The 27,666-nt window shown below is 38.9% G+C and overlaps 1 protein-coding gene across 1 annotated transcript; it reads left to right on the top strand.

Moving 5' to 3' along the window:
- On the top strand, window positions 617–2,743 carry LOC109843756 (NAC domain-containing protein 79-like). Its single transcript, XM_020412716.1, has 3 exons — window positions 617–932; window positions 1,166–1,446; window positions 2,220–2,743. The coding sequence occupies exons 1-3, from the start codon at window positions 773–775 to the stop codon at window positions 2,613–2,615; spliced, it is 837 nt and encodes a 278-aa protein (XP_020268305.1). The 5' UTR covers window positions 617–772; the 3' UTR covers window positions 2,616–2,743.

Genomic DNA, 27,666 nt, shown 5'->3' on the forward strand with positions numbered 1-27,666 from the left:
GGCACATAGCCTACTGACCAAAGATATGCAATTTCTGCACACTTAGAGAGAACTATATTAGTTTCTTTCTTTGCTTCAGATCAGATCTAACTTGATCGTCAGAAGAATCACCGGAAAACCTAATTACTCCAGTCCTCTAAAGTGTTGCATATATGTTGGACTCTCCTACTATTAGGAGATCAGCAATTAAAGAAGATGAAATGACTCTAAGCTCTTTAAAATGAGCTAGGAATTCCATTGTTAAGCACATGTGCATCAACACATATGGCCCTCTACATAATGGTACATACAAGAAGGACATTGCGAAAACTATGGATTTAACTTGAAAGTTGCAATTGTCAAAATGAATGGTCCGATTCAATTAATACTATAATAATCATCACACTAATACAATAGTCTAATTGAACTCATATTATATATTAGTTAGACTTGAACGTGGGTTTGGGTCTACATTAAATTTTTTGATGGGGAAGCCTCTATAGGACTTTTTCCAATAAATTAAAATTCTCTCTCTCTCTACAATATCATTCTCTCTCTAAAAAAAAACGGAGGAGCTTCTCCGTGAAGAGCCTTGACATTCACGTATCTTAGGCTTGGCTTGAGGAATCTCTCTATAAGTGTGCCCCTTTCTCCTCTCTGCTCTTCTCTTCTTCCTAAAAAATCCACCTCAAATCCACAACACACCTCTCTCTCTCTCTCTCTCTCTCTCTCTCTCTCTGGTCTCCAACTATTTCCTCGAAGTAGCCAATAATATTAGTTCTCTCTCTAAACCATGGATGAGCGTTTATACTTGCCTCCGGGCTTTAGATTTCATCCCACAGATGAAGAGATCATCACTCACTACCTCTCTCCGAAGTTCCTCAATCCTAGCTTCTCTTCAGTAGCCATTGGAGATGTTGATCTCAACAAGTCTGAGCCGTGGGATCTCCCAAGTAATTAACCGCAATACCTTTTTTTTTTTATTCATTCGTCTGATTTAGCAAAATAAGCTATATAAAAAAAAGATTATGTGACTAGCATGACAAGACTCATTAATCACTGTTCTATAGTGTTGTACCCGTGGGTAACTCATTTAGCAAAATGAGTTGACTGTACATATAATTTCTCCTTTATTATTATTAATTTTAATTTTTTTCCCCTACTTTTTTTTTTATTTTTTTTATAGGCAAGGCTAAAATGGGAGAGAAAGAGTGGTATTTTTTCTGGCAAAGGGATAGAAAGTACCCAACAGGGACGAGAACAAATAGAGCTACAGAAGCTGGGTATTGGAAAGCAACAGGCAAAGATAAGGAGATTTTTAAAGGGAGAGGGGTTCTTGTTGGAATGAAGAAGACACTTGTTTTCTACAGAGGGAGAGCTCCTAGAGGAGAAAAGAGTAATTGGGTCATGCATGAGTATAGGCTTGAGGGCAAAATTCCCTTTAACAATCTCCCCAAGCCTTCAAAGGTATGTGGCTTTCTATCTTTTTCCTTCCCTCTTTTTTTTCCTTCTTTTTTTTATAATTTGGAATATTCTTCTATAATTCTATTAACATCTATTTTTTGAAGAAAAAGTTTGCATCTTCAAACAAACTTATCCATTATTTAATGGATGCTCTTGATTAGCTAAGAGTGAAATATGAAAGAGCGCAAACGCATAATAGTTTTCTATTTTATTTTATTTTTCATTTTCTTTTGTAATTTAGGATATTCGTTCCTGTAAAAAAAAAGTATTTCTGGATTTTTGGGTAGCTGTCTCTGCCATTTAAGTTGGATTCAGATACTCTCTGGTTCAAAGGGCATCAGAGCGTTAAAAAATATACAATTTTTGGACCAATGCACGAATGTCTAAGTGATCCAATATTTGATATCTTTTTGGTGTAATATTAACACTAAGTGCGCGTTTGGGTGAAGGTTTTGACCTCGGGTCTTGGGCAGAAAGCCTGTCAAAACGTCAGTTTGGCAGGCTTTCTGCCCAAAACGCCTTTAAAAGAGGCGTTTTGGGCAGAAAGCCTATCAAAACATGACAAAAAAACTTTTTTTTTTCCAACCAAACGGGCCCTAACAATGGAAGTTGTCTTCTTCAAAAAAACTGCTTGCTTCCCACAATCGTTGGATCATTTATCGGACAACTATATATAACTCATCTTAAATGTATTTTTCCATTATATTTTGTATACCAAAGATCCGTTTCCATGTCTTTTAATTCTCAGAATAACCTGAGGCTCTTTGTGATTACAGGAAGAATGGGTGGTGTGTAGGGTGTTCCACAAGAACGCCGCAGCCAAAAAGACCCCAATTATGCCTGAGTTTGCGAGAAGGAACTCCTTCGCTCATCTCGTGGATTACTCCTCAAATCTACCTCCTCTCATGGATTCAACTACTTATAACTTCAACTACAAAGATGACAGCGACGTCTTCGACTTCAAAGGAATCCTAACAAACACTGCACCAATGAATAACTCAAGTGCAAACAATTACTTTGCAGGGTTCAACGATCTCTCAACCAACTTCTCGAGCCTGAATCAAGTGTCAATGGTCAGCGATGACACGGGCCTGAGCACGGAGCGAAACACGGAGATCTCGTCGAGGCACGAGGAGGAAGATATAGACTTGGACAATATGTGGAAGTGCTGAAGATTAATTAGGTTCGTTTGCTTAGGTAATATATATACTTGTGATGGATGTAGAGTGGAAATTTGGATTTGTTATACAATTTACAGAGGATTGAAATAACAAGAATAGATGCATATTGTTTGTGTGGAGTTAGCAACTGATATAGGCTTATTTATATATTTTTTTATTTTGATGTTAGCTAGGATTGTAATGTATGTTTTGTTACGTAAAATTGGTGATGGATAATTAACTAATTGTTGGTTGGATTTTCTCATTGCTTTTGGGGTGGCATTGAGCGTTATAATTCACTTATAACACTATCATTTTTCATTTTTTACACAAACACGGATCATAATCATGCATACATCAAGCTGTAGACTGCTATGGTTGAAAAAGTTACATCTAACTGAATTTTATAGGATCCCAACCATTTAAGTACTCATTCTGAATTCATGAATCTCACGATAACTTGTCGCTCTAAAATCCAAAGGGGCCACCAAGACGATAACATGATTCAAATCCCACTCGTTATTCCTTCTCTTTAACCGTTATTTCCTGTTATGGCCTCAAGCTGGGTGGCTTCGTTAGGACAATAAAGAGAGAGAGAGAGAGAGAGAGAGAGAGAGAGAGGTAATCATGTTGAAGAATTTTGAAATGAATGGCACTATTAATGTGATGTTTTAATTTTGGGGTTTCTTTTTTTTTGTTTGTATATATATATTGTATATATACCCTTTAAATCATGTGCATTTGCAGACTATCCCAGAATCCCACTATCGGCAAAACCAGCCTTGAAACAATCAACTTTGAAAGGAAAAAAAAAATACGCCAAACAGCAAATCATCAATTTTGTTGGATATGATGAGTAGAAGTTCTATTTTTGGAAGTGTTGTTAGTAAAGTTGATTTAAGGGGTATATAAACATAAAAAGCCCTTCACTTTTTCAATTTAAGATTTTTAATTTAGGGTATAACTAATAGCTTGCTTTCTATGAGAAGCAAAGGGTTTTAGTTCATACTTTAGCCTTGCTTTCAGCAACTGCCCACCTTTCATGCATCAAAATTAGGGACACTAGGCGAGAGAAAGAGAAGAAAAGGATGGGAATATTCTTCTTGATTAGTGAAATCTAATGACTAGCTTCTTTATGGAATACAATTCATCATAATTATATAGCTCACCTTGACGAAGCAGAATATCTTTTGGGTTTTAAACAAGTGGATGAATTCAAGCTATATTATATATCCATTCATTCTGAATATTTCTTAACGGTTCGCATAATGAAATATGTAATTGAGTACCCCTGATAAAGAAGAGAGAATTCATGATTATACATTTAATTCAAAAGTTTATAAAATGGCGGCCGGATTCCAAATTTGCATGTGCGTAACAATTTTATAATTTGCATAGTTGGAAGAAAATTACTTAGAATTAGTGTCCACTGGAGTTCCTTAATTTGAGTTCTTGCCTTCCATGCATGCTTTCTAATGTGCATTTGGTGTCATTCGCCTTGTAGTTATTGTGTACTTTCTTAAATTAAACAATAAAGGATAGAGGTTGAAGCTAAGAAGGAAAATGTAGAAGTGTATAGATTGAACAAACAAAAAGAAAGTAGGATTCCAAATGGAGCAAAACTTGCAAAAATTAAGTTTATTGAGATCATAAAAATAAGAAGAATAATTTCATTGATGAGGTAACCTTGGAGGACATGGCTATCTTTGTAGTAATTTATAATAAAGAATATTAATGTATATGGAAATGTAAATTCCATGGGATTTAGGTATATTATGAGGAATCAGATAGAGTTAATAGGTCATAAATAGAGGCATAAAATCAGCTTAGTTTAAAAACTGAAGCTATTAGGTACCGTAATTTTCTTTTTCAGCTCATTGTTCCTTCTTAACTTCTTCAAAAGGGGACTATATGATGAAAACGGCGAAGAAAAATAAGACGTGCACAGGAGGAGGCTTATCGGTCGACCGATCGGGTCTGATCAGTCGACCGATTCGACCGCAAGCAAATTACAGGAGTTTCGGGACGGTCGACTGATGCATTTGATAAGTCGACCGATAAACATGCACAAGCAGGAAATTACGCCGATCGGTCGACCGATGCACCGTTATATATCGATCGACCGATAGCGGGTAAAACTGTTCCTAGCCTGTTTTGGATTTGATTTTGATATAAAAGAAAACACGTTTTGTTAGGGTTTGGTGGAGAGAATTTGGATTTGTTTGAGCACTTTGATAGGGAGATTATTGTGAGGGAGTGAGAAATCTTTGGTTAGGGTTATTTTGAGTATTCGTGAGAGTTGTAACCCGTTGTTTTCTCCTCCATATAGTGAAATCTCCCCATCCTCTCCCCATGGCCGTAGGCAATTTGTCGAACCACGTAAATCTCTGTGTTTATGTGTGATTTTGGTTGTTCTCTTTGTGAATTGTGCTCTTTGTTGTTCTCCTCTCATTGCTCGACTACTCGTTTGGTTTGTACGCACGCTTCCGCCGTCGAGCAACAATTGGTATCGGAGCTCTAGGGTTTCAGACCTAGGGTTTGGTTTGGGTGGAGGAAATTTGGTGTTGGAAGCTTGGATCTTAGAGTTCTAGGCTTTAATGGGGATAGAGCTACGGAGTTGCCGTTGGAGATCTCGTCTTCCTCATGTGGTTGGGAGTTCGTTTGGGATCCAATCTAGGGTTCAAGTCGGGTAATTTCACAAATCTATCAAGTTTGAATCTTTCATCTACAATTCAGAGTTAGCAAGCAATGGCATGAGATAATGGTGAAAGTAGCAAGGCTACGATGAGTATAGTTCAAGTTGTACTTTAGAATACGAAGATTAGTGTTGTGAAGTATGACAGCAAGATCAACTTTGAATTGTGGATGAGTGATGTGCAAGATGCATTAAATGCTCAAAATTTGGAAGAGATTATTATGACTTATGAGAGGTCACCGAAGTATGATGAGGCGATATGGGACAAGATGAATCAGAATGCTTGTGGGGTGATTAGATCTTGTTTGGAACAAGAGTTAATATACGATGTTATCGGCGTGACATTTGCGATGAAGATGTGAGAGATTCTCAACAATAGATATCTTACGAAGAGTGTTGAGAATTAGTTACACTTGCTGTGGAGATTGTTCAAATTCTAGATGTCCTGGCCGGGGTACCCCACTTGCAGATCATGTGAACAATTACACAAAGTTGTTATCGGACTTGGCGAATGTGGATGAGAAGACATCAGATGAGTACAAGATGATTATTTTGTTAGGCTCCTTACCCGATGAGGAGTATGATACACTCGTTCTTACTTTGTTGAACAATAGATCTTCCATCACACATAGTAAAGTGACTAACATGTTGACGAATTTTGACTTGAGGAGGAAGGATAAAGAGTCTTCCAGAGCTAGCACTTCAGGAGAAACTTTGTCGACGAGAGGAAGGAGTCAATATCCAAGAGGTGGTAATCGAGGTAGGTCAAAGTCTAGAGGCCACTACTATATTTCAAAGAACCAGTGTGCCTTTTGCAGAAAACAAAGACATGAGAAGAGAGATTGGCCGAAGCTCAAAGAGAATGAGAATAGCAAGAAGAATGGGCCGAAGGCTAGCGAGGTGAATGTCGCTAAAGGTGGTGATGATTCAGATAATTCGTTCTTTTCTCTAGTGCTACTTATCATGCGACTCCCTGGAAAGTCTGGTTTGCATCTTTTGAGAATCTCGATGAGGGTGTGGTGGTCATGGGAAACGATCAGTCCTGTGGCATTCGTGGGATAGGTACCGTTAGGATTTGAATGTACGATGGAGTTATTAGAGAGTTAGATGAAGTGAGATTTGTTCCTCAGCTGAAGAAGAATCTTATTCCTATTGGAGCTTTAGAGGCAAAGGGATTCAATGTGACTTTTAAGAATGCTGTAAAAAAAGGTTACTAAGGGATCTTTGGTAGTGATGAGGGGAATCCGCAGTAGAAATTTTTATTATCTGAAAGGAAGCACCGAGATTGGCTAGGTAGCTTCAGCAGTTTCAGAGACAGATGTGAGCAGATTTTGGTACTACAGATTAGGGCACATAGGGGAAATCACTGCAGATGTTGTGCAAGTAGAGATTATTAAAAGGAGCCAAGAGTAGGAAGATTGAATTCCGTGAGCATTGTGTTCCTAGCAAGAAGACTAAAACGAAGTTCGGGATAGCCATTCAGAGGACAAGAGGCATCTTGGACCACGTGCACACGGATCCCACCAAGACGATATCACTTGGTGGTTGATATTGGTTTGTCATATTTGTGGATGACTATTCTAGACGTTGTTGGGTGTACACTATGTCAAATAAGAGTGAAGTCCTAGAGATATTTGTAGAGTGGAAGAGAAGATTGGAACTGCAGATAGGGAGAAAGATCAAGACGTTGAGATCCGACAATGGTGGAGAGTATACCTCAAACCCCTTTCAGCAACTATGTCAAGACGAGGGTATAGAGAGGCACTTCATAGTTAGTCATACATCACAGCAGAATGGGGTAGCAGAGAGGTTGAATCAGTCTTTACTGGAGAAGGTTCGATGTTTGTTATCGCAAAGTGGTTTAGAGAAAATCTTTTGGGCTGAGACACTTACATATACGAGCCATCGTATTAATAAGCTACATTCATCTACAATAGAGGGGAAAACTCTTATGGAGATGTGGTCGGGAGAGCCAACACATGACTATGATCAGCTCAAGGTATTTAGGTACCCTATATTTTATCATGTCAGAACTGATAAATTAGAATTTCGAGCTAGAAAGACCATATTTATGGGATTCAAGCATGGTGTGAAAGGTTATAAGCTTTGGGATCCAATTGAGAAGAAGATTGTGCTGAGTAGAGACATCACTTTTGATGAGGCTTCGCTCTTGAAGCCTTCCAGCTCTCATTAGGTGGAGAGCACCCCGACAGAGAAAACATCACAGATGGTGAAGATTGATGCAGTTCCACATAGTCCATATGAGAACATATCTATTAGAGTGCCAACTAAGGTGACGTCAGGCAAGCACATTGATGATTTGGAGGATACAGGTACGACAGAGAAGGATCAGGGACCGACGACTCTGGTTTAGGATTCTATTATGGTTCGGAGACTCAGGAGAGACATACGGTTGCCAGCGAGGTATATAGATACAGTTGTTGCATATGTACTTCCGGTGGAGAGTGTCGATGAGTTGGTTCCTACTATATTTAGAGAGGCTGAGTAGTTTCAGAGGCTAATTTTTGGTAGGTGGTTATGCATGAGGAGATGGATTCTCTTCAGAAGAACGATACATAAGAGTTTGTCGAGCTTCCAAAGGGGCAGAAGGAAATTGGTTGTAAATGGGTGTATACCAAGAAGGGGGTCCTTCAGGGCACTCCTGTGAGGTTCAAAGCTAGGTTGGTAGCGAAGGGCTATGCACAGAAAGAAGGCATTGACTACAATGAAGTCTTTTCTCCGATGGTGGAGCACTCTTCGATTTAGATCTTACTAGCTTTGGTGGAATAGTATGGTTTGAAATTCCACAGAAGTTCATCGTTCCCACGAGATAAAAGACGGTCGGATCGTCAACGGAGAGCAAATTCGACGCGAACAATCGAAGGAGGCACTTCATCGCTACCTTGAAGAACCCAGTTTTAAACAAAGGAGAGAACCAAATTCGTTCTCTTCTCTTTTGTAATCAAATTGTAATCGGAATCAAAGAAATACAAGTCAACTTTCTTTTGTTCTCTTCATTGCAATTTTTCCAATATACAGTAACCCTAGGTCAACGCCAATCAACGCGTTGTGACCAAAAGTCAACGCCAGGCGATCCGAAATCCTAGGTCAATGCCGGCCAATGCGTAACCCTAGATCAACGCCATTCAATACGTTGCGACCAAAAGTTAACACCGGGCGATCCGAAACCCTAGGTCAACGCTGGCCAACGCGTAACCCTAGGTCAACGCCAGTCAACGCGTTACGATGAAAAAGTCAACACCGGGTGATCCGAAACCCTAGGTCAACGTCGGCCAATGCGTAACCCCAGGTTAACGCCAGTCAACGCGTTACGATAAAAAAGTCAACGTCGAACGATCCGAAACCCTAGGTCAACGTCGGTCAACGTGTAACCCTAGGTCAACGCTAGTCAACACGTTGCGATGAAAAGTCAACGTCGGGCGATCCGAAACCCTAGGTCAATGCCGGTCAACGCGTAACCCTAGGTCAACGCTAGTCAACACGTTGCGATGAAAAGTCAACGTCGGGCGATCCAAAACCCTAGGTCAACGTCGGTCAATGCGTAACCCTAGGTTAACGCCAGCCAACGCGTTGCGATAAAAAATCAACGTCGAGCGATCCGAAACCCTAGGTCAACGCCGGTCAAAAGTCAACACGAATCAATATATCGTGACGAAGATAGTCAGTTCAAAGTCAACTTGACGATACGAGCCAAAATCAACTCACCGGCTTTGATTCAAGATTTCGACGACGGCCAGACGATAAACGCAGCGCCGGAAGAACTTCAGCTATTCGTCAAAACATCGAATAGATTGAAAATCGAAGGAGTCAAGAATTAAAGCTAACAACAGGTCCTTTTACACCGACTAAAGGTTGGACCGATCATATCCAAAGTATTTCAGGCTCATCTATAAAAGAAACGAGACTGAAACACTTTGGAGAGGATATCTGTAGGCGTCAAAAATTACCTATGGGTCCCCACACGCGGCTCGAGATAAAGAGAAGACGATGAACGTCACTATTCGAGTTACAGAGGCTTAATTGACGTCGATTAACGCTTGAAGTGAATCGACGAACTATATGAAGCAACGGAGTTTCAGAATAACGAGGATACGAACTGATCGAGAGCCTCGCGTCGCTTACAAAAGGCGAAGAGTCCCTTGTGTTCTAGTTTACTCCATAATGATCCAATCATCGGAGCTTGTAGATCTCCTCGTTGGATTTTCAACGCACTTTGAATCACTCAAATCCAAGTTCGGATGAAGAAGTTACGGCGGAAACGGACAAGCACGCAAAACGAGTTGCCTCAGCCTAAGCTAAGACACGAAAGGGTGTCTCGGCGGCCGAGACACCTAAGGGTGTATCGGCGCTGAGATGCCCGAGGGTGTCCTGAGGCCCTAAAAAGTGATATTTTTTGTTGTTATGCGGTTTTAACCGCCTGGATTCCCCGGAGCCTATAAATACAGCCCCAGGGCCCTTATTTTTTCAGATCTGGAATTCTCGAGCGTTTGCGAAGCCCTGCCGGATTGAGGACTGAAGAGCCATGAATTTTAGAGAGGAGGAGGAGACTTCAGCAGATTCTTCATCATAAAGAAGAGGAGTTCGTCAAATCTATAGCCCGGTTCGTCCCTTAAGATTACCCCGTTGCGATGATCTTAAGAAGAGCAATTATCTCGCTGTTGCCGAGATAAGCGCTTCGGCTTCTTGATTCCTTCACAAATCGACGAGGCTCCAGATCTGATCTGATCGTTTGGTGGTCCATAGATATCAACGTCCCCGTCACAGGCCAAGATCCCACGCAAGCAGAAGACCGATAAACGATCTCTGCGCTGTTTGACGAGAGTTATATTTTTCTTATTTTTATTGTGTAAGAAAGTCTTATAAAAAGACTAATTTTACTTTGAATCTATAATCGATAAACGTGTAATAGATTCAACAATGAAGATATCAACTTTTACCCCAAACATAATCATCAACAAATAATAAGAAATATCTTCTTCCATTTAATGATGGGGTTTGTGTTGGGCTAGAAACATCATAATGTACTAATTCTAATGGGGCTTTTGCTCTCCAAGATGTTTTAGTAAATGGTAAGCGATGCATTTTTCCATAAATGCATCCTTTACAAACTTTTTCTTCTTTATTTATGTGTGGGAGTCCTATCACCATATTCTTCATTTTTAGCAAATTTAGACTCTTGAAGTTTAAGTAGCCATATCTTTGATGCCATAATAGAGAATCATTATTTTCTTCTGATTTGAGTGCAAGATTCTCTATTGACACTTTTAAGGGAAAAACTTTGTTAGGAGATATTTTTATTCTAGCCACTATCTGCTTATTCTTATCATCTATTATCACACATTCATTCTTAAAGAAATTGATTGCATATCCTATTTGGATTAATTGTCCCACACTAAGTAAATTTTGAGTTAGCCCCGGAACATAAAAAACATCTGAGATGTATTTCGTCTTACCTCCCTTTGTCTGGACTGCTATCACTCCCTTTCCTTCAATGTTTTGTAATTTTCCGTCTCCAAGCTTTATTTGAGAGCTTGTTTCATCCTTCAACTCTACGAAGATGCTCTTATTTCCTGTCAAATGATTGCTGCATCCACTATCCAAATACCAAGTATCCTTTTCTCCTGATTGTGCATTAAAACATGAATAAAGTAGGTGATCGGTTTCTATTTCTGTATAGTGGACTTTATTATTTTTCTGATACCAGCAATCTTTTTGGGAGTGATTAGCATTTCTACAGTTTGTGCATTTAAACTTAAAGTTATATGTGTTATATCCAGACTTACTACATAATTTACAATAGGAGGCAGACTTACCTTTTGAGAAATCTTTGTCTCTCTCATTAATTTTTCCTTGTCTTCCAAACATTCTTTCATGGTAGTTGCCTCTTCCATCTTGTACTTTCTGAGAAAATCTTCTTTCTTTATTTTCTTTAGCTCCATCTCCTCCTTTCCTTGAAAATATTAGTTTTGACTGAAACGCTTGTTCCACCTCTTGGCTTGAAAATCTGCTTCTTCTAAGCTCATGTGACTCAAAAGAAGCCATTAGTTCATAAAAACTTAATTTTGATAAGTCTTTAGATTCTTCTATGGCAGCAACAATATGATCCCATGTAGGAGGAAGACTTCTTAGTATCTTCTCAACTATCTTCTTATCCTCTATTTTATCCACATAGCTTCTAATTTGATTAACAATTGAGGTAACTCTATCAGAAAATTCTTTCACGGATTCATTATCTTTCATCTTTATGTTGTCAAAGTCTTTCCATAAAGATTGTAGTTTGATAGAGATTATCTTATTGGAGCCCTTGAATTCTTGTTTGAGTATGTCCCATGCATCCTTTGATTTTAACGCGGACATTATTCGGGGAAAGATTGCTTTGCTTACCCCTTGTTGGATAAAGAAAAGCGCCTTCGCATCCTTTTTCTTGTTCTCTTTATACTCCTTTTGCTTTGTTGGTGTCCATGATGCTAACATTGCTGAGTCATCTGGACCTTCATAGCCTTCTTCGACAAGCTCCCAAAGTTCTTGAGAGATGAAGAGTGTCTTCATTTGGAGCTCTAGAAGTCATAGTTTTCGCCGTCGAAAATGGGGACTAAGTTTTGAGAGTAATTGAAAAGAGAAGGGGCAATTGCTGATGAGGCTGCCATTTAGAATGATAGTGAAAGGCTAAATGCTTTTAAGATTGATTTGAGGTGGAAAAGGATGGCTCTGATACCAAATTTGTTGGAGTTGAGGAAGCGAGATGGATTGAGAATGGAGGAAATAGGAGGGAAAATGAGAAGAAGCTAAGAACTTGAAGAAACTTTGTATGAATTGCTTCAAAGCTTGTTTACAATGCTTTCATCCATTGCCTATTTATAGGCACATATAGAACTATCTAGAGCATAGATATTTTATATGAAACATTCTAGAGTATTGTATAATACACCATTTTTCTAGATATATCTTATTTGCATCATATTTCTAGGCCTACTTATTTCTAGAATCTTTGCATATTACAAGATTATTGTAGAGTGTTCTAGAGAATTACAAATTACTTCTAACAGTTATCAAGAGTGAATTTTGAAATAGAGAAGAGATTTTTGGTAATACTAGGTACATGAAGAATATTAGACAATACAAAGGAACGAGAATAACTATGAATGAGAAAGGATCCGGTAGAATAGATAGATAAACCTGAGCCATCCCCCATTTGAACCTGTTCGAGACTGGTATAGTCGGAGTTGAGAGACAAGTTGGCTAGATCTGAGGTGATATGGTGTGAAGCACCAGAATCTGGAACCACTGCTATTTATGAGAAGCCATCCCGACAGATGCTACATGTGCTTGACGAGGAGGTGGGGAATTATTTGAGGGGAGCCTGATTATACCTCTGAAAATATTTCATAGCACCATGACCAAACTTGTTGCAGAGTTAGCATTTAATAGCACGCCCGCATCCTTGATTTCATTGATAATTAGAGTAGCTTGAGGAAGATGATGACTCAACACTATAGGGAGAAAGCAACTTAGCCTAACGGTGTCTATGGGGAGGCTGGTCGGAGTTGGTGTGTGGATTGGTAGAGCGTGACTATGAGAGTCCACTCTGAGGAGCATATGCAACATTAACCATAGGCGAGGGGCTGCCAAAGGAGGACATGCATATCAACTATAACTGCTGCAGTGATTCATGCTACAAGAGTATGCCACGTAGCTTAACAAAAGTGGGAGCAATGTCGGTAGCGAGGAGTGTGGTGCGTAGCCCATCAAAGTTAGAACTGAGCCCAACAAGCATTTACTTGCAGAGGTCGAAAGGGGGCATCGGGTTATTAATCTCGACGAGGTTTTCAGCAACTTGCTTGGCACGTGCAAGGTACGCTGCAACAGAAGAATCATCTTACGCGAGAGTTTGAAATGTAGTGTGAAGGGCATTGTATCGAGCCCCGCATTGAGTTGCAATAAGGCTTTAAATTCAAGCCAAACATCTCGAGCATGAGATAAGTCCACCACATGTACCATCATCTTGTCCGAGATGGAGTTAAATAACCAACCTAGAGCCATCTGATCATGAACAAGCCATGAGTCAAAATCAGGATCACAAACAATAACCGACTTCCCATCAATACTAGAAGTCATTTATTGTGGTGGAGCAGGAGATGAGCCATCAACATAGCACCACAGCCGATGGGCCATCAAGATGGGATTCAGACGAGCCTTCTATAGCAAATAATTATTGGTCTCTAATCAAAAGTTGAGCAGGAGAATCGCCTTAGTACTAGGTGCAGCAGAAGTGAGGTGGATACTAAAAGTTGAAGTCAACACCACACTTAACAAACCTTTTTTTTATGGTTCAAATTTTTTTGTTCGAGTACTTTCATTTATTTCAAGTAAATGACTGATGTACAATAAAAAATATATATCAAAAATGAAAAAATTATATAAAAAATGAAATAAGTGTGAGTCTATTGGGGAGACCAAAACCGGAACAAAGGAATCGAGCAAGAAGACGTGAGTCGTAGAGCCGCTCTAATACCATAAAAGTAATATTTATGGATAGTAATTGTATTCTTTCTGCTTGGAAATACAAAAGCAGAGAACATAATTTATAGGGTTGAATTACATCTGAGAACATAATTTATAGGGTTGAATTGTGAACACATTTATAGCGTGGGGCCACACCCACGTGAATTGAGCAGGCTGGCTCACGTGGGGGAAGTGTGCAGGCAATTGTGAACGCGGAAGTTCATTTATTTCCTGTTCGTTTTTTTTGGGCCCACCCGATCGGAATATTATAAATACCCATGTTAGTGTATTTTTCGGCGGCTGTGCAATTGAGGGCGTGAAAGGAGGTTTTGGCTGCGGTCTTTTGCGGCTACGGAGAAAAGAGCAGAAGCAAGCAAAGGGGTTTGTTTTAATTGCGGCTACAGGAATTTTTTCTTTGGTGGCAAAGTCCTCTTGTAGTTGTTCTTTAATTTGTGCATCCCTTTGAGAGAATATTTATGTGAGGGATCTGAGAGTTTGTGTGAGGGTTTAGATTGTGTGATTGTAAACCCTAGTTGTATCTCTCCCTCTAATAGTAGATCTCCCCCTTCTTGCCTCGTGGACATAGGCTATTTGCCGAACCACGTAAAATTTGTGTTCTTGTCATGATTTGTAATAGCTTGTAGGATCCCTCGACAGGTCAGTCCTAGAACTGATGAGAGGAAGAGTCGATATCTCACTTTGTTAAGATATCCACTTCAGATTCTTGTTTCCTTGGTGAGACAGGAATTCTTACGATCTAATCTCTTGTTGTGCACCTTGCGCACCGGAGGTGCTGCCGAAATTTTCGTTGCGCACAACAAGTGGTATCAGAGCTCCGGGTTGGATTTAGGGCTTGTTCGAAGGATTCACCAGAAGGATTCCTATTTGAAGAATTAGATCGACAACATGGGAGAAACAAGCACATCGGGATCATCTCTTTCAAAGGCGATACAGAGTCTGAGCATCAATAACACGAAGATTGATGTTCCGAAGTTCGACGGCAAGATTAATTTCGGATTGTGGAGGTGTCAGGTAATGGACGCCTTGGATGCATAAAATTTGGAGGAGACTATTGAGTTATAAGAGAAACCCGCTGATATAGAAGACAAGGTTTGGAAGAAAATGAATAGTAGGGCTTGTGGAGTTATTCGGTCATGCTTGACGCCGGATCTTATTTATGACGTAATGAACGAGACGTCGGCAAAGAAAATATGGGAAACACTCAATGAGAAGTATCTGATGAAGAGTATTAAGAATCGGCTTCACTTGAAGAAGAGGTTTTACCAATTCAAGATGAAGAGGGGAGTTTTCATTCGGGAGCATGTTAATAACTTCACGAAGCTAATTTCGGATATGACCAATGTAGATATCATGGTTGAGGATGAAGACAAAGCGATGCTACTATTGTGTTCATTGCCGGAGGATGATTTTGGTACGTTTGTTCTTACTATGATAAATGGAAGAACTACGGTTAGCTACAAGGAGGTGACCTCAGCTTTGGTAAATTATGAGTTGAGGAAGAGTAATGACGAACCCTCCGAGAAGGTATTGGGAGATGCATTAGCAGTTCGAGGCCGTGGTCCAAACCGTCGTCCAAGTGATCGCTCAAGATCGAAGTCAAGAGGTGGCCATAGAAATATTGGTAGGAACCAGTGTCGTTTTTGCAAAGAAGAAGGACATTGGAAGAACGGCTGCCCAAAGTTGAAAGATAAAGCTGGGAAGAATAAAGGGAAAGCTGTACAAGCTTCAGAAGTGAATGTTGTCAATGCTAGTGATGACAATTCAGATACGGATTCTTCAGGCTATTCTTGCTCTGCATTACCGTCAGTTTGTTACGCTGACTCTACGGAGTGGATGATGGATTCTGGTGCTACATACCATATTTGCCCTAAGAGGGATTGGTTCTCCAGCTTTGAGGAGTTAGAAAGAGGGGATGTCGTGCTCATGGGTAATGATCACGTATGCCTTATTGGTGGTATTGGTACAGTACTGATCCGGATGTGTGACGGGGTGACTCAGGAGCTGAAGGAAGTGAGATTCGTTCCTCAATTGACGAAGAATATCATTTCGCTTAGAACTTTGGAGGCAGCTGGTTATAAAGTAATCTTGGAGAATGCGACTTTGAAGGTCACAAAGGGGTCCATGGTGGTGATGCGAGGTGTCAGGGAAAACAACCTTCACTACTTGAAGGGCAAGACAGTAACAGGAGGTCTGGCAGCTTCTATTACCACAGAGGAAAATGCTACCAGCTTATGGCATATGAGATTGGGACACACCGGTGATAAGTCCCTGCAGGTATTGGCGAAGCAGGGGCTATTGAAGGGTGCGAAGACCTACAAGATGGAGCTGTGTGAACATTGCATACTTGGAAAGAAGACAAGAGTAAAATTCGGCACCGCTATTCACAATACCCAAGGTATATTGGACTATATTCACACAGATGTTTGGGGCCCTTCCAAGCACACATCACTTGGTGGGGCCAACTATTTTGTCACTTTCATTGATGACTATTCCAGGAGAAATTGGGTATACCTGATAAAGCATAAACATCAGGTCCTGGATATTTTTGTGGAGTGGAAGAAGAAATTAGAGCTGCAGACAGGTAGAAAGGTAAAGACTCTACGTTCTGATAACGGTGGAGAGTATAAGAGTGATCCGTTTTTGCAGTTTTGCAGGGATCACGGCATTAGACGACACTTCATAGTTAGAGAGACACCGCAACGGAATAGGGTGGCAGAGAGGTTGAACCGTACCTTGCTGGAGAAGGTGCGATGTATTATGACGCAGAGTGGATTGCTTAGATCCTTTTGGGCCGAAGCATTGGTTTATGCGAGCCATCTCGTGAATAGGTTGTCGTGCACTGCGATACAGGGAAAGACTCTGTTGGAACGATGGTCTGGTTTGGTACCTAGTGACTATGAGTCGCTTCGGATATTTGGGTGTCCTGCTTATTACCATGTCAGTGATGGTAAATTGAATCCGAGAGCGAGGAAAACAGTCTTTGTTGGATTTAGAGATGGAGTTAAAGGCTTCAAGTTATGGGATCCACAAGACAAGAAGATAGTTATTAGCAGGGATGTCACATTTGACGAGCTCGAGTTCCTCAGCAGGTGGAGGGAGACCAGACAAGAGGGATATCGCAACAGGTGGAGGATGATGTGACTCCACCCACTCCAGATAGCATTGTATCCATTGAGACTCCTACAGAGGTGACACTGGGAGGAGATGAGATGATAGTCGGGCATTTAGAGGATACAGTGGATGTTGGGACTCAGGAACAGGATCATGTTCAGGAGTCCATTGCAACTAATTGACCAAGAAGAAACATTCGTCGGCCAGCTAGATATGACGATGTCATGGTTGCATATGCTTTATCAGCAGAAGTCGTTGATGACTTGGTTCCTTTTACATTCAAGGAAGCAGAGTCAAGCTCTGATTCTAATAGGTGGAGGGAAGCCATGGAGGAAGAGATGCAGTCTCTTCATAAGAACGACACTTGGGAACTTACAAAGCTACCGAAAGGTAAGAAGGCTATTGGATGTAAGTGGGTGTATGCAAAGAAAGAGGGATCTTCTATTGGGAAAATTAGATTCAAAGCCAGATTGGTTGCCAAGGGATATGCACAGCTAGAGGGCGTTGATTACAACGAGGTATTTTCACCTGTTGTGAAGCATTCGTCGATTCGTATTTTATTGGCATTGGTGGCACAGCTGGATTTGGATTTGGTCAAGATGGATGTGAAAACAGCCTTTCTACATGGAGATTTAGAAGAGGGGATCTACATGACACAACCTATGGGGTTCAAAGCTGCAAGAAAGGAAGAATTGGTATGCAAGCTGAAGAAGTCTCTTTACGGATTGAAGCAATCGTCGCGACTATGGTACAAGAGATTTGATGGCTTTATGATTGGCCGAGGGTACACGAGGAGCCCATATGACCCGTGTGTTTACATGCACAAGTTACAGAATGGTGAGTATATCTATTTGCTGTTATATGTTGACGATATGCTCATAGCTTCCAGGAATACTTCAGCTATTAGAAAGTTAAAAAAGGAGCTGTCATCCGAATTTGAGATGAAGGATCTTGGAGAAGCAAAGAAGATATTGGGTATGGAGATCGAGAGAGACAGGGTGAAGGGGAGGTTAAAGTTAACACAGAGGAGTTACTTGCAGAAGATGCTGAAGAAATCCAGTTATGATGGCAATGCCAAGGAGGTGAGTACTCCATTAGCTCCCCACTTTAAGCTATAAGCTAAGATGTCACATGTTTCAGTTGAGGACCGTGAATACATGTCCAAAGTTTTATATGCCAATGTTGTGGGTAGCTTGATGTATGCGATAGTGTGTACAAGGCCAGATTTGTCACAGGCCGTGAGCATGGTATCTAAGTATATGCACGACCCTGGGAAGGGTCATTGGGAGGCCGTGAAGTGGATTCTACGGTATATCAAAGGTACCGTGGATGTTGGTTTGGTATTTCAGAAGAATGAGAAGAACGGACAGGATTGTATTGGTTACGTGAATTCTGATTATGCGGGGGATCTGGACAAGCGCCGGTCTACTAGCGGATATGTGTTTACACTAGCAGGAGCACCGGTATGTTGGAGATGTACACTTCAGTCTACAGTGGATCTCTCCACTACGGAGGCAGAGTATATGGCGTTAACTGAAGCTATGAAGGAGGCTTTGTGGTTGCAGGGATTATTGAAGAACTTGGGAATTGCACAGGAGACCCTTCGGGTATATTATGATAGCATGTCAGCTATCTATTTGGTGAAGAACCAGGTTTATCATGCACGCACGAAGCATATCGATGTCAGATTCTATTTTGTTCGTGACGTTTTGGATGAAGGAGATGTCATGTTGGAGAAGATCCACACGAAGAACAATCTTACAGATATGTTGACCAAAGTTATTTCAGGTGTCAAGTTTGGTCATTGTTTAGAACTTTTGAACATTCTTCGGTGTTGAGGTCTTTGGAGGCTATTTAGATGAACTACGTGAGGCTTGATTCCTTGGGCAAGAGGATACGTAGGCAGTCTTTACGATGCAGCCGATTTTAGATTAGTTGATGGGGGTGAGATTGTTTGGACTCTCGTTCGGGTTCTCGACTTGTTGTGGATTGAGTTCGTACTGGACACAACAAGTTGGGACATTTGGATGCTTTAGTGTCGGCTCAGTTTTGAAAGAAACTTCACCTAGGTGGAGAATTGTGAACGCATTTATAGCATGGGGCCACACCCACGTGAATTGAGCAGGCTGGCTCACGTAGGGGAAGTGTGCAGGCAATTGTGAACGCGGAAGTTCATTTATTTCCTGTTCGTTTTTTTTTTTGGCCCACCCGATCGGAATGTTATAAATACCCATGTTAGGGTATTTTTCGGCGGCTGTGCAATTGAGGGCGTGAAAGGAGGTTTTGGCTGCAGTCTTTTGCGGCTACGGAGAAAAGAGCATAAGCAAGCAAAGGGGTTTGTTTTAATTGCGGCTACAGGAATTTTTTTTCTTTGGTGGCAAAGTCCTCTTGTAGTTGTTCTTTGATTTGTGCATCCCTTTGAGAGAATATTTGTGTGAGGGATCTGGGAGTTTGTGTGAGGGTTTAGATTGTGTGATTGTAAATCCTAGTTGTATCTCTCCCTCTAATAGTAGATCTCCCCCTCCTTGCCCCGTGGACGTAGCGTATTTGCCGAACCACGTAAAATTTGTGTTCTTACCGTGATTTGTAATAGCTTATAGGATCCCTCGACAGGTCAGTCCTAGAACTGATGAGAGGCAGAGCCGATATCTCACTTTGTTGAGATATCCGCTTCAGATTCTTGTTTCCTTGGTGAGACAGGAATTCTTACGATCTAATCTCTTGTTGTGCACCTTAAGCACCGAAGGTGCTGCCGAAATTTCCGCTGCGCACAACATGAATTACATCTGATATCCTTCGATCAAGGGATATCAATCAGATTAATTGTTACAACTACATAAACAACTATGTTTACAACAAATTTAACAACTAGATAGCTACCAAATCAGATTGTTACAACTACATAAACAACTATGTTTACAACAAATTTAACAACTAGATAGCTATCAAATCTAACTGCAGCAAAAACAACCACATCCTCTAACATTCGTTCATATCCAGGTTTATCAAAACCAACTTAGCTAATGAAATCACAGCAACGGAGTCGTCAACAGTTTGACTTGACAATAATGGAAAGACTATATGGCTACTTAATCTTTCATCAGCCTATAATCAGACCTTAGTCCCCTACAGGTAATCTTGGATGTATACCATCCCTCATCCATAGGCTAATTATCAACAATTTCAATGATTTGAGGGACTAATGTTTAATTACAAAAAACTTAAGGGGACAATATCTAAAATATCCTAAAATTTGAATGTATCTAACTGTAGATCCTACTTCAATTCTATTTGTGACAGATTTAGAGTAATATTTTAAGAACTTTGAGCTAAAAAGTTATACTTTTGAGCCAACCCAAGCCAGTGTGACGACATCTTGCCCCACCTCAAGTTCTCGAGTCTTCTGTTAAATCCTAATTAGTTAGTCACAGGAGCTCCTCGAATCCGTGGATAGAGATTTATGCGATCGACAAGAGTCAGCAATAAATGAGCTTGTGAAAAAACACAAAAAAAAACAAAAAACAAAAAACAAAAAAACAAAAAAAGCGATTAAAAACTTTGAAATTGAATGAAGAAAAACTTAGGATCATGTGTGTTGTTTTCCTCGTTGTGCGAGTGCAAGCCCTTCATTCCCAGAAGTCATTCAAAGTGAATGATGTTGATGTGATGTGATGTGAATAGAATCAATATGGCCCTTGCCGACTGAATTGTATGAGTTTAGGACAAAATTAAGGCATCATCTAATGTTAGTCCTAATAAGACATGTTATGTTTAATAAACATCATTTTTTAAAAGATTATTCAATTGGATTTATCAAAAGGGTCTCTTGTTTAATGGACAGTTGTGATTCATTTCAAATTTAACAAATATCATATTGTCCATGCTTTTTTTACAGTACTCATTTTGCATCAGCATGAATTATAATCATACATAAAATATAGACAACTAAACTTTTAGAGTCATGGTGGCGATCACGAGAAGAGACGACAAAGGAGATTTCAAATATTCTGTTGGGAGCGGATCTTTCACGAAGAACGAGTAGGCTCAGGTAATTCCTCCTTCCCAACGAGGCATTCTTGCCTCGTCTCCACGCCATCAGGTAACCCACGATCTCAAGAAGGGTTTTATTATTTCAAAATTTGCCAAAGATGTTTTGCCTGCTTTTTCCGTTAATGCTTCAGAGTCATAGATGCATCAGCGACGACCTTCTCCATTCCCTAGACCCTTCAGCTCTCTCTTTGCTATCAAGCCTTCGTCAGGAAAATCTCCAGTTTTCTCCTCTTTCAGTTCTTTCCAGAAAAATTTAGGGTTTTCCAATCCCTCTTCAGATCAGCGGTGGACTACTATAGTTCGTAAGAAGACAAAGAGATCTATGGACAAGCTTCTTCGTCATCCATTCCTAAGTGACTATATGAAGCCTAAACAGCCTCGTCGATGTTTAACTGTGGTGATGATCGATCGACACTCTACTAAGTTTTGTCCTAAGGGGGATTTCATCTGTTTCAAGTGTCATGAAGAAGGTCATGTTGTCAAACATTGCAGATCTCATCTTCGTCCACTAGAGAAGATTATTGATCTATCTGATTCAGAAACTCTATGCTCCAATGCTAAGGTGTTAGCAGCTTTTGCTATTCTTACAATTATAGAGGGTTCACCATCCTTAGAATTATTCAAAATCAAATTAGCTTGGTATTTTAAATGGCAAGAATGGTCTGGCAAAGTTATCTCTATTCAAAGCAATCAATTTTTGGTGGAATTTCCATCGATCTTTCAATTGTCAGATATAGTTGATGAGAATGTTAGCCTTCTTGTTTTGATGATGTTTAACAAACAATTTACGACTAATATTATTTGTCTAGCATTTGTGGTTTTCTATTTATTGTAGACAAACAACATGTTGGAGGATGGATGGAATTGAGCATTCACGATCAAATCCAATGGAGGTTGGCGGAATAGTGGTATGAAGCTATGCAATTCAAGTTGAAGATCCAAGTTCAAGCTTCATCTGCAAGTGTAACAAGTCGAGCTTATTGAAGACCTATAGCTTGGGTAATATAGTTTAGGAGTTTATATTATGTGTGTTAAGTGTTCATTTTCTATGTGGATAAGTTGTTTTGGTTTAATTTCATAGATATGAAACAAATATATATTCATATACATACTTATATATTTCATATTCTATTGTATTTGTGAAAATGTTATTTTCATTATTTATAGACTTCTTAATAATAGTTTATATCTTTCTTTAAGTCTATACAATCAGTTTATAGAGTTTCAAAACATGGTTTATATCCAATGTCAAAAAAAAGTGTCTTTTTCATTTACATGTTTTGGACTATTTTATAGAATGAGGAGATTTCTCATTTGGGAGATGTTTTTTGAAAAGCAGTTTTTGTAACATGTGCATTATAATGTCTACAATCATTTCCCAAAGTTTTAAATTTTTCTAAATTTGTTTGATATTTTTAAACAGGGTTTCAAAATTAAAAAAATAACTTTCAAAACCTGATAATTTCATGTGCCAGTTTGCGGTCGACCGCCACGGTCGACCCCCTTGAGTCTAGAGACTCATAATGTTTTTTGATGGCTCGCGGTCAACCGTATGCAGTCCAGAGACCTCCATGGTCGACCGGATGATGTCCAGAGCCCAGAATGAGTTTCTGGAGGTGCTCGCGGTCGACCTCGCAAATCTCACGGTCGACTGTCGAATTATCCGTTGGATTCTAACGGCTAGTTCCAGCTCAGTTTTTTTTAGGGCTTTTGTGTCATTTAGTGGGGTTTTTGCTGAAGTTTTGAGTGGGTATAAGAACCCTATTGCATTCAATTCTCCCACTAATAATGAGAGTATTTTAAACAAGTTTAAGAAAGTTTTAACAAGGATTTTAGTTTTGTTTAAAGTTAGTTTAAAATGTTTTTAAGCAATTGAGAGTTTCATTTTGTGAAATCAATTTCACAAGACCTAGAAGAGATCATCACTTGGTGTTTGAGCTTCAAATCATCTCTCTCTCTCACTCTTGTCATTTATTGGAGAAGTTTTCTAAACTCAATCTAGCTTTACATTTTATATTGTTTGATTATTATTTTATTAAGCTAGTGTTCATATTGAGTTTAGTTGATTTTATTTATCTCATTGTTACACACACCCACATTGAGCTTATTATATTTTCATACTTAGTATAATTTGGGTTGTGGGGATTTGTAACAATTGAGAGTGAGCCTACATTGAGTTCTCATCTATTATAGAGAACAAATTTGTTGTTACATTGTGAGTGTTATAAAGTTTTCGATGAGCTAGGAAACCGAGTACACCGAGAGGAATGTGTGGTGAGAGACGGGGTTGAATCTAAGAGGAGTGGTGTCGGTTGACGAACCTAGGGAGAGATTGTATCCGAGCACTTAAGGAGGATGACACGGGCTAGGCTAACACTTAGAGGGTGTGAAGTGTATTTGCAAATGTGTGAGTTGCAAAGTTTTTGGTGAACTAGAAAACCGAGTGTGTCGGTATAAATGTTATTCGGGTGAGCGTCGAAAACCCGGTTGTGATAGTGGATTTCTCCCAGGGAGTAGGGAGCGGAGACGTAGGACGGAAGGTCCGAACCCCGTGATCATTTTGTGTGTTTGAGTTTGGTTTGGCACACTTACTCTTATGTTTATATTTCTTATCGCTATTGTCCATTGCTCATTATTTATATCATCCACTATCTTATTTATTTTGTTTACCCTTGTGTATATCACTTATCCTAGCTCACATATCTTGTTATATTTTATACTTGCTAGGATAACTTATTAATTAGTTTTAATTAGTATAAAATCGGATTAGATTAGCATAAGACTCTAATGACCCCCTCTAGGGTCTAACAGAGAAAACACTAGATTTTGGAAATTTTAAGGGTCGGATGGCACCATGGTCAGAAAACATAGGCATGAAAGTTATTGATTCAGCTTTCTATCAATGGATAAAAATCAAAAACCTTCCATTGCATTTCTGGTCTACGGACATTTTGGACAAAATTGTTGGGATGTTTGGGGAAATAGTTAGAGCATGTAAAAATATTAAAGATAAGTTAAATGGACAAGATGTCCGTATCTTGGTTAAAGTTAAAGTAGCAACTTGCATTCCTCAAACAATAGTCTGTTCTTACACTTCTAAAGTGGATTCATATACAAGAGAAGTTATATTAGATATTACTCCTATTGGAGTTGGTCAACTGGGATCGGAGATTATTGGAAAGCACTTATCAGCCATAGAGGCACAAGGGGATGTTATTTTAGAGTCTCAATGGATAGATTAGGTTAATGCTTCGGTGAAGACTACTCCAACAAATGATTGCGATCAACTTGGTTCTTCATCCTTGAATAAAGGAAAGGGTATTCTGGGGAGTCATCCTATTTTGATCATGAAGAAATCTAAGGAAGTTCAAAATGATTCTACGGTAAATAAGGAAGGAATTCAAATTGGCAACGATAATTTTCAAATTCCTATCATAACAGAACATGAAGAAAATTCAGAGGCGCATATTCAGGAAATTCCTGTAAACAGCTCAGATTCCATCCCTGATACTCTTCGCGATCTCCCCCTGGATTTAATCAAACAAACATGGAATGGTCATTCTTTCTTCATTGAAAGATCGACTTGGAAAGCTTTTCTTGACGGGAAGGTAGATTCTTCAAATTCAAATTCTGCAACAGACTCTTTCTCGCCAAATTCTAATCAAACTCTAGCAATTCAATCATCTTCCTCTGTTCCTCCTGGATTTTCTAGGCAAGCTTTTTCCTCTTCTACAACTCGCTCGTTTCAGAAAATTGTTGTCAGCTACAAGCATATGAGCTTTCTTAAGCAAGCTTCAGCCTCCAAAAAGATAAATCGATCAGCTAAAAAAGGTACGAACAAAAAATCTTTTGTTCTGCCTATTAATTCTTTATCCAAAGATACTATTGAAGATATTGCTGAAAATTGTGGTGTCAAGCTATCTGATCAATCTCTGGATGCTTTAAAGGAAAAGGAAATTGAGAGGAATCAACATGACAGTTAAATCTATCTGTTTTGTTTTAGTTATTTATAGGAGTGTTAAACATCTTCTCATAATGATCTTTGCAACTTGGAATGTTAGAGGACTTAATGACCCAGTTAAACGTTGAATAGTCAAGGAGTTTATTTCTCAGTCTACAATTGATATCATTGGTATTCAGGAAATTAAGTTATCTTCTCCCTCATCTAGAACTCTCAGATCTTTAGGTGGAAATAAGATAAATAACTGGTGTCACCTGAATTCTACAGATACTAGGGGTGGTGTTATTGTTGGATGGTCAGATTCTTTTTTCCTCTTACAGTCATATATTGGAATTTTTTCAGTCTCATTCTCTCTTCATCATAAACCATCTAACTGGAATTTTATCTTCACTTCTGTTTATGCCCTTATAGATAAGGAAGATAGAGAGGTATGTTGGTGGGAACTTCACAGAATTTGTTCTATTTTATCTGTACTTTGGTTACTTTGTGGTGATTTCAATGCTACTCTATCATCTGATGAACGTAGTGGTAGGATTGGTTCTCCTGTTGATATGATTTCTTTCAGAAATTTTATTACTACAACATCCTTGATTGATCTTCCTCTTTCTGGTAGAGCTTATACTTGGTCTAATAAGAGACTAAATCTATCTATGGCAAGATTAAATAGATTTCTTATGTGTTCTAATTGGGAGAAACAATTCCTTCATGTTTGCAATTTTCTCCACCCTCTTTGGGATTAGATCATTACCCTATTCTCCTTGACACTGGGGGTATTAAGTCAACCCCTCCTTTATTCATATTCGAGAAAAGTTGGTTTCACAATTCAGATTTTATTCCTTTCGTTAATTTTTGCTGTAATAATTTCAAATGTCAAGGCAATCATGTGGAGGTTTTTATTAAGAAGTTAAAACTTCTTAAAAGAAGTATTAAATGGTGGAAAACAAACGTGCTTGGTTCTATATCTTCTAGAAAATCTGATATCTTATCAAAAATCAATCATTTTGATCTTCTAGAGGAACAGAGATACTTATCAAATATAGAAATAGAAGAAAGAAAAACTCTTAGGTCTTTTTATTCATCAATCATTAAGGAAGTAGAGACATACTGGCATCAAAGATCAAGAGCTCAATGGCTTCAAGAAGCTGATTCAAATACAGCTTTCTTTCACAAAACTGCCTATTTTCATAAGAAAGCCAACTATATTTCCCTCATTTCACATCAAGGTATGGAAATTACTAATCAAAAAGATATTTCTAAGGCCTTTCTGGAGTATTACACCAAGTTGTTTGGAAATTCTAATAGAAACAATCTATCTATAGATTGGTCCACTTTATACCCTGAGCATGAATTGAATCTATCTTCTTTAGAAACCCCTTTTTCCGAAAAGGAAATTAAGGCATCGGTTTTGGCATGAAGCCTAATAAAGCACCGGGTCCAGATGGTTACTCAATGGTTTTTTTATCAAAATTTCTGGGAACTAATCAAGTCAGACATTATTTCTCTTATGAATTTCTTCTATCAAGATGCATCTTTTTTACATAGAGTGAACAAGGTTTTTATCGCTCTTATTCCAAAAATTAAAGACAGTTCTTTGGTGAAAGATTTTAGGCTCATCAGTTTAATCAATTGCCTCTTTAAAAATTTCACTAAAATTCTGGCAACAAGATTAGCCCCTCATATGCCTAATTTAGTAGCTTCAACTAAGTCTGCTTTTCAAAAAGGAAAATCAACTCTTGATTCCATTCTTCTTGCCAATGAGATGATACACTTTTGTTCAAAGAGGAAAAAAGAAGTGGCCATGTTTAAGATAGATTTTACTAAAGCTTCTGACTCTATAGATTGGAATTTTCTGCTATCATTACTTAAGAGTAGAGGTTTTGGTGATAGATGGTGTATGTGGATAGTGTTGGCCTTCTTGTTTTGATGATGATTTACAAACAGTTTACATCTAATATTGTTTATCTAGTGTTTGTGTTTTATATTTATTCTAGGCAAACAATATATTGGAGGATGGATGGAATAGAGCTTCAACGATGATATCCAAAGGAGGTTGGCAGAATGTCGGTGAAGCCTTGCAATTCAAAGTTAAAGATCAAGTTCAAGCTTCATCCGCATGTGTACCAAGTTGAGCTACAATGAAGATCAAGATCAAGCTTGGGTAATCTAGTTTAGAGTTTATATTATGTGTGTTTAATACGTTAAGCTCAATATCTATACACACATTTATTGGTTTCTTCGTATATATATATAGTTATATATATATATATAAGTTTTGGTTTCTATGCATATATATAGTTATATATATACATACATAGTTTTTGAGTTTTCATGTTTATAATATGAAATCACATATTTCATATTTACTATTGTGTTTTTGAAAACATTGCATAGAATATGCAATTTTGTAAAAATATTGTATTCTTAGATTGTAGACTTGACTATAATCATATACATATTTTATTAAGTCTATATAATCATTGTGCAAAGTTTCAAAACATGGTTTAACCAAAATATCAAATTTCACATGTTTACATTTTCGTGTTTTGTTGCTACAGTAACAGCTAGTTCTGTTTTTTTGTTTATTTTAATGTTTTGGGGGTGTTTTTATTGGTTTTTGGGGTTGTTTCATGAGCCTATATATACCCCATGCCCTCATACCTCTAAGGTAACTCAAGAAATGTTTTAAACAAGTTTAAAGAGTT

Source organism: Asparagus officinalis, chromosome 5 (assembly GCF_001876935.1).
Source record: "Asparagus officinalis chromosome 5, Aspof.V1, whole genome shotgun sequence".
NCBI classification, from domain to species: domain Eukaryota; kingdom Viridiplantae; phylum Streptophyta; class Magnoliopsida; order Asparagales; family Asparagaceae; genus Asparagus; species Asparagus officinalis.